We start from the raw sequence: 8,330 nt of genomic DNA, 5'->3' as shown, positions 1-8,330 counted from the left end.
CCGACCCTTTATCCTTCCCCTCTTCCCTTCGGCGTTAAACGCATTTGTGCCAGCCTGAAGCCCGTAAAAGCCACTAGAATAGAAACTCTTTCCGGGTAGAAAGACTCCTGCTTGCATCAATTTCCCCCTGCATCAGAAAACCAACCGTTTACGCATTTTATGCAAGCTTACGCATTTCGCAATGCCTGATGGATCGCGGGTGCCGGGGGAAGTTAACCGTCATGGGGGGCTTGATAAACTATAAGCCACAAATTTGCATGAAGCCGCCGCCTTCGACTACAAATTGCCATTAAATGCAGCAACAAGGGGCGTTTGGTTGCTACTGGGCGTGGCCGTTAACGAATCCTCCAGACGGATCCTAGCCCACCCACTTCTACATCACCTGGCAGTCCCAACAATAACTGACACCAGTTGCTCCACTCTTTCCACCATCCACTTTGTTGCAACAATTTGGCGCCCGAGGCGCCGGTTGAGGACGTGGGTCGATGGGCGACTTTGCACTTTCAAAAAATCAAAGCGGTTTCGCTGCGCCATCGCAATGTTTAAAATATATTTGCTAACCTAATTGGCAGGGGTTTTATTTTATATTATTTTAAATTTCATTTTTTTTGGATTCCTGGCATAAATTTATAGCATATTTCATTTGCAAATGTTTTGTGCTGAATATCAGTTCTACATTAATTAAAAATTAAGTGACATTTTGGTTTTTGAGCTTCGATAAAAATGTATTGTGAACTGGACTATTTCTCTCAGTGCCGGCTGCTGCTTCATTGCATTTAATTCATTTTTATTGCACAAGCTCACAGACAGATAGAGGGAAAGGATATAGGTGTAGAGCAGGAGCAGCCAGGACGAGGGAGTAGTAAAGGCCACTTGGGTGTGCTCTTTAAATTATATTGGGCAGAATTTTATGCAGTTGGAGATGCTAAGCAAGGCGATCCAAAGGATGCGGCTGCACACCCGTCCCCTTTCGTCCTTCGTCCTTGGCTCTACAAGATCCACGAAGCTCCCGCTGGCGTTGCATGCCATACAAAAGTTTTTACAAAGTAGCTGCGGCAGCTGCTGCAAGTTTGAACAGCATCCATGATGGCAAAGGAGTGAAGAACAAGGAGCGGTGGACAGACAGGCATTTTGATGAAGCTGCTTTATATATTGGGTGCGGGCTTTCGCTGGGTGGCCAAGCTCCTCGCAGCAGCATAATTTAAATAGCATGTAAATTAGACGGAAGTCTAAAATGAGTGCATAATGTCTGCTAAAAGTGTTCTAAGTGATTGTAATTTAGGTAAAACTTGCGCTAAGGGATCGTCTTGGCTTATAAATTCTGGACTAGGGCAATTTGGCGCCATTTTTATAAGTATGCGGTTAGCGCATACTAATGGAATGATAATCCGAAATTCCAAATTACATTTCATAAAGTCAGAAGCATATTTGAAGTTCTTAAAAGGACCTTAGGCTAATAAATAAATACATTCTGCATTCCATTCCAATCTATACAAGAAATTAAGTAGCTGTAAGTAAGCTGAATGTGTTAGTTAACTTATAATAATTTTATTTAAAAAGTTCTTACCCATGCTAAGCCCGATTAGTTACATCTAATGGTGCTGCAAACTACCACGTTTTACAGTATTACATGTAATAAATTTAACTTCAATTTGGGGAGAAAAAAAAATAAAGCTTTGTTTTTTAAAATAACATCTCCGAAAATCTGTTTATAAAAAAAAAATGAAACACCCATTATTTCTTTCTCAAAATGTACTTCCAAAAATCAAAACTTAAAGTACTTTGCTCTTCAAGACTTTTGTGCTTTTCTTTGTTCTTGAACTTCCTTTGATAACTCTTTCCCAGCAGCTTTTCTTGGCCTTCTTCTAGCCACTTTTTTTTCCACAATAAGACAATTGAAGCGAAAAACCGAAATGAAATTCGAGGATTGGGAAAGCAAAACCGAAACAGCATGACCCAGCTAAGACGTGGCTCAAGGTCTGGATTTTCCGGGGTCTTAACACCTTTTACATCGGCATTTCCGTTTGCCGCTTTTTGGCCTATTTCGGCCCAGGAGTAACAGTTCACGAATACACCGCATCCCTTTCCAATTTGAAGTCATACTTTTTTGGCCTTTCTCAATTTGCACGTGCACTTTAAGTTTTAGCCTTCAATGGGTTTCTTTCGTTACTGTTAAACTGATAGTACCACATATTTGTTATAACATTTTGAATTGCATAAACGTGCTTAAATAACTTAGACAAAATGTCTCTACAGACAAATTCTTCAAACACTGTTTAAGGTTAATAGGAATAGATTATTGTTTGCTGAGGTGTTTGGAATGCCGACAAAGCATTTTCAAGTTATCTCTCAGCTCATTTTCATGTGTAGTTGGGTCATATAGAATATTTGCCGAGCTCATTTTCAGAGCTGGAAAACTAATTAGCTGGGAGTAACCATTTCCAGCCGCTCTTCAGAAACACTCGAACAAATGTCTAAACTTGTTATACCTTTGGCATGACAGCCACTCGGCGAAATGCAGTGCAAACAGACTCTGGTATCAACTTTGTTAACTTCAGCATTAAAATACTTAACCCCATTCCGAGGCTCCATCATCGAAAACAAACCCTCTTGCGCCGTAATCTATCAATAATATTATTACTTGAAGTGAGTTTGTTCGTTAGTTAGTTAGCTAGTTAGGTTCTCTTCAGCTGCTTGCACTATCCGCACCCAGAAGTTTTAACTTTAGCCACCTCACCTCCTTTCGGATGGCCACTCGACGGGCGCTGGGTAATTCCCTAGGTAAATTTATAATTACGGGAAGCGACTTGAACAAGTTATGCCGGCGGCTGGAGTCCTGGGGCTCTGAGTGGGAGTGGCCAGTGGGGACCAGGGCAGATTGGGCTGCAAAAGTTGTATCAAGTTGTTGTTGTCTAGCAGGCGACCAGGGCGCCGGGCAATCTAATTTCCATTTACCCATTTGTCGGCGCCACCCGAAATACCCCTACTTTGTTAGCTTATTCATTAGGTTTCCATTGGGAAGCAGCCGCACCTGGAAGCTGGCTAAAAAGTTCGTTCTAGGCGAAATTAAGTGTCATTTTTATTCGATTTTGTTTTAGTAGTTTACATTTGAGCAGTGAGGGGTGAGTGGGTATGGTAAAGTGCACTCGGTAGTTAAGCAGAGTTTTGAGAGAGTTTTTATATGCCCCAAGTCGCTGGATTTTTATTGATTTTAATGGAAATGCAATTAAAAATTTAACAGTGTTTCAGGCGTAAGTGCATTAACATTAACTGAAAAATGATTTATGCCGTGTTTGACATTTTAATTATGCTCGTCGACGCAGCAACAAGCAAACAAACAATCGTTTTTATATGTACGAGTATACCCATGTGCCAGCGTGTGAGTGACTTTCATGAAGTCTATTTTATGCTTTAAAATTTCCGGCCATTTGTTTTAATTTTTGCCGTTTGGTGTTCAATTTTTTATGTTCAATTAATTGCATTAAATTATGTGCAAAATTATGCACTTAAAATGCAATAAGTTTCCGCCCATAGACAAAATGCGCACAGATCACTGCGCAAATGCATCAAAAGCGACATAGGTTTTACTTTTTCATTATTTTGTAAATTAAATAATGCAATTAATCGGATGAAAGTATTCATCCAGCGGCACTTTAAAATCACACACCTCCAAATCTATTTTTACAAGCCAGTATGAATGTCTGCTTAATACCAATAAATATCGGTTGATTATGCAATCGGACTGGCTGCTGAAGCCACAACCTTTGGATACAATATATATTCACTTGCGGCTTTTTGCTTCCAACCAATCGCTTTAATTAAGCTTCATCTTTCTGGCCCTTCATCTCATTTCCCTGGGCAGCACATCAAAAACCAATTAATTTTTATACTGTGTGTGGTTGTTTCACTCAGTTTTTTTTGTTGCTGTGTGGCGGACAACAATTTGCCAATACTGGACAGGACATACGCATACAGAAGCTATTAGTCAGAAAATTTAACACAGTTCATTGGGCAAATTTGAACACGGCTGAAGCTAATGACATAATTTCGCCATTGACTGGATTAGATAATGCCCAGGACACACTGGCACACTCTAATGCCCTCGCCCCTGTCCTGTTAATTGTTGTAAGGTCCTGTCGAGGACACATTACAAACATTACAATCTGCTATAAGCCAGAAGCCAGAGATTAATGATCAGAAATGCCTAATGAAGTTATTCCGGAGGGGACAAGGGAATTGAGGGAATTCAATTCCCTGGGCACTATGAAGACAATGAAAATGTGATGAAGTGTTAAGTCCTTGGGAGTCCGAAGCTCCTCCGTTTTTATTTATGATGCGCTCAAATTGTTGCTCTTTGCATATTTACCTTGTTATTTTATTACGTGGCGGAAATGAACAGAAATATAAAATACAATAAAATAAAAAGAGAAACGCCGGCGAGAGCAGCGCCCACATAAACAGTGCGAAAACATTGTCACAGCATGAAGTCGAATGGTTTTTACATGCAAAAATATTTCATTTCCTCCAGCAGGGAACTGTTTAATAATAAAAAAATAAAAAAGGAAGAAAGGGCAGGCGAAATGAGCGACAAAGTACATTTCACAGTCAGTGAGGAAAAGGGAGTCCGCGCAAATAAAAAACTGCAATAAAAATCTGTTTAACATGAAGTGCGGCAAACGCACAAAAGTCTGAGGAAGATGCTCGGAAATCATCTTGTTCTGTCTCTGCTTGCCTTTTGCCCATACACTTTACAACTTATGAGTGCTAATAAAATTCACTCGGCACATACAGATACAGATATATACTGCACGAGCTAACCAAAAAAATCAGCAAAGCGAGTCCTTCAAGGTGTGCGCTTTGATAAAGAAGTCTCCTCCAAGCAAGTCCTTTATGGTTGGGGACTAAGTGGAGAAGATATCCCAATGGACAGAATAAAAGGCAAGGATTTCATTTTAAATTTCTCAATTTATTGCGTCAGCTCTACGGTTCTGGAGTGTTGCTTGCATTGTGCAATTTCTGTGATAATTTTGCAAAGAATGAAATGGTTGCCGAATGAGGAAAAGTATTCTTGATAAAATCTTCGATGCACAAGCTTATTGCGCATTATTAGGTGTGCTATTGCGATTATGATTTGCACTGAATTTCCACTTTTTGTGCCGATTTATAGGGAAAATGCTGCTGGAAAAGATTATTAATATTGGTTTGTATTTGAAGCTAACAGGACTTAAACGAAGTTTTATTTAAATTTGCAAATTGGTAGTGCCCTGTTAACCAAGTTCACTTAAAAAAATCCTTCAAACTCTGCTGGAAATTACTTACAAAAATCAAGAACTATGAGAGAAAAGTGGAAAGCTCTGTTGCTATTGCTTCAGCTGCTGGCTCATTTAAAATCGGGTCAAGCAATTTGGTTTCCCTGGTACTTCCAGCGCTACGGATTGGCCCCGCATTCCTCCCGACATGGCGGAGGTTACAAAAACAAGACAGACTCCGGGTCAACCTGTCCACCTGGGTACGAAATGAAGTCATCAGCGGCAGGATTGACGGGGGGCATAGCTGGATGTGAACGCGTATTTGGACCGAGAGTGGGAAACGCAGAACGCCTTTGCGACGATAATCCCGTGCTGATGCAACTGGCGCGTCTCTATGTGGTAAGTCCTGAGAGGATTGTACTGCTCCTGGCGCAACCCTCTCTAACCGAATCCTGCGCCGAGATCACCGATGTGCTGGGCAACATACGGAAGTCCATGCGCAACTGTGTCCTGGCCCCGGATAACATCTACGGGAGACTTGTGGATGGGCTGAGCTACTTTCAATCGGAGGTCTGCGAGGGGGGCGAAGGCAGCAACAGGAAGCGATGCACCGGACTCCAAGAGTCGCACAACTGCCTGAAGGAACTCCGGACGGACATGATCGAGTGCGAGGCACCGGCTGATTGGTACGAACGCACGAATGCTAGCAAGGTGTGCCACATCTTCAACGACGTCCTGAACTGTTATTATACAAGGGCAGCCTTGTTGTGCGGACTCGAGGTCGCCAGGCAGCTGAGGTCCTTCGCAGGAGATAGTATGGGCAGGGCCATGATCCACAAGTGCGAGATCAGCAAAAGGCTGCCCCGGGTTGATAATGCCATGCCGATCAACGCATATAGTGGGACTAGCTTAAGGTCGTCAGAAATGGAACGTGCTTTAGGTTCTTTGGGTGTTTTTGTTATTTATTTTGCAGGGATTAAATATTTATTTGGATAAAAAGAGCAAGTTGTGATAAATTCTTCGTGTATAAATTTTGAATTAGTTGTTGAAAACAAACAATTTCCTCATAAGCATCTAAAACGAACGCAACGAAAATACAATTTAGTACCGTTTAAAACTGTCACCTGTCTAAAAGAGCAAGCTCAATAAAGTTTAAGAGCTCTGAGATCCACACTAAATAGACGGCTGTATATGGCCATCATTTATCTAGCGATGGGCCCAAAATGCCAACTTAAGTGTTTAGCTATTTTCAACTAAATTTCAATAAACACCTAAGGGACCTAGGCTGTCGACAAAGTAAGCCAATTCACCGACACACCCGCATAGTTTCGAGGTGTGTGGATATCGTTGTGAGTACCTGTGTGTGAGGTGACCGCAAACATACAAACACTGCTCATGGAAAACCGATGTCGACATACACCTCTTGCTTAGAGCGAAACTCATCAATTATGTTGTCGCGGCTGGAAAACGGCTGGGTGCTTCGGGTAGCTTGGGTGTTTGGCTGGTGCGGTGGTTCGCCGAGGTGGCCTTTGTTAATGACACCTCTCCAAATCGCCTGAGTCGGCCATTAAGAGCGAGATCGGAAAGCTTTGGGGGATGGCTTTTTCATTTGCATCGCACTCGTGGAGACGAGCCGCAGGAAATCTGGGTTACAAAATGCTCAACAGACCAACTCCACTGAGCGTCAATGTGGTTGGACCACAGTTTTGGTGCATTAGCTGCAATTTCAATTGAATTTGACAGCTGCCATTTTAAGGTTCTTAAATGTGAATAACAATTTTGTATTAATACTAGGTATTTTATGGTTATTTTCAGTCATTAGATGGAAATTAAACTCAACTAACAGATACATATTAAAGTTTGAGTAAGTTTTAATATCCATTAATTGAAATCATTTTAGGGCGATCTCCTCTATATGCAACTATCCTAAATTAAGAAAATTCAAAAACAGTTTGATTCAGGGCTTTAAAATAGGACCAACACTAAAGAAGCATTTACAAATTTTAATAAACAAAACACCGTAAATAAATATTTTAACACATTCAATATTTTCGTCCGATAATCCATTAAATTGCTCAATTGTCACCTAATTTTTATTGGCACCCACAAATTATTACTCATAACAGAGGTGGCTGGAGTTATGAGTGCTAATACTAAAACTTAATGCCCCAATTAAGTGAAGCAACAGAAAATGAAGAGGGGCCTAACACCCACACAATCGCGATGAAAGGACGCCCTTAGTGTGGCAAATAGGGGCGTGGCATGTGCGCAGGACCAGCCAGGATCTAGTGTGGCGCCCGTTTTGTGTCGCCATGGCTGACGTTGTCTACTCTATTAAAATGAAGTTGTACCTTTTGTGCTTTCTCTTTTTTTCAGCTCGGCGCCGACGAGACTGCGAAAACAAAAAGCAGATTGTTGGCAAACAAAACACGGAGCCACATTTCAATGGTGTTTTTACCTGTAAATACGACCAACCGACCGAAGAGGCACACAACAGTCCATCTGCCCAACAATTGCCACGCAACCCTCCTTCAAACGGCTAAAGTATCTTTTTTCTTCGAATCTCACTCTGTAGATTGGTATACCCTTTAGAAAAGCATGCCATGAAGGCTCATAGGAGAAATACGTTTGACTATTTTTTAGCCTCATCCATTTGTTCCTACAATGTCTTAACAAAAAAGTAAATCTTGAGAAATATATTCTATTATATTTATTTTCGGTGATCAGAGCTTACATGACAATAGAGCAGCATTGATGCTAACAAGCCTCCCACCTCTACAGGGTATATCGAAGTCGGTGAACAGAAATTAGCTTAGGTTCCCTTTTATTCCTTCCTGGTTTTCTTTGGCTAAATAAAAATAAGTGCTCTGGAACTGAGAGCTTTGCCTGCTGCCTGCAATTGACAATAAACATGGGAGTTGAATGGAAAGGCAAGGCGGACAGGACTCTAAATGTTGGTCATTCCCTCGGACGAATGTCCTGTGGCCATATGTGTGACTCAGTTGATGATTCCAGCCACCGCCTTCATTATTATCCTCTGACAAGCTGAATACAATTCAGAAGGTAGTGGTAAATTTAAAA

General features: G+C 41.3%; 1 protein-coding gene across 1 annotated transcript; it reads left to right on the top strand.

The window, feature by feature from the left end:
• The first annotated feature begins 5,273 nt into the window (after positions 1–5,273).
• On the top strand, positions 5,274–6,260 carry LOC120452341. The gene has a single exon (XM_039636513.2). It carries the CDS (start codon positions 5,334–5,336, stop codon positions 6,243–6,245), a length of 912 nt encoding a protein of 303 aa, XP_039492447.1. The 5' UTR covers positions 5,274–5,333; the 3' UTR covers positions 6,246–6,260.
• The last annotated feature ends 2,070 nt before the right edge of the window (positions 6,261–8,330 follow it).

The sequence above is a fragment of the Drosophila santomea genome, chromosome 2L (assembly GCF_016746245.2).
Source record: "Drosophila santomea strain STO CAGO 1482 chromosome 2L, Prin_Dsan_1.1, whole genome shotgun sequence".
Classification (NCBI taxonomy): domain Eukaryota; kingdom Metazoa; phylum Arthropoda; class Insecta; order Diptera; family Drosophilidae; genus Drosophila; species Drosophila santomea.
The sequence above is the reverse complement of the archived record's forward strand: the minus strand, read 5'-3'. Positions and strand labels throughout refer to the sequence as shown.

Coding starts and splice junctions, on each gene's coding strand:
- LOC120452341 (XM_039636513.2), top strand. CDS start 5,334: ATGAGAGAAAAGTGGAAAGCTCTGTTGCTATTGCTTCAGCTGCTGGCT.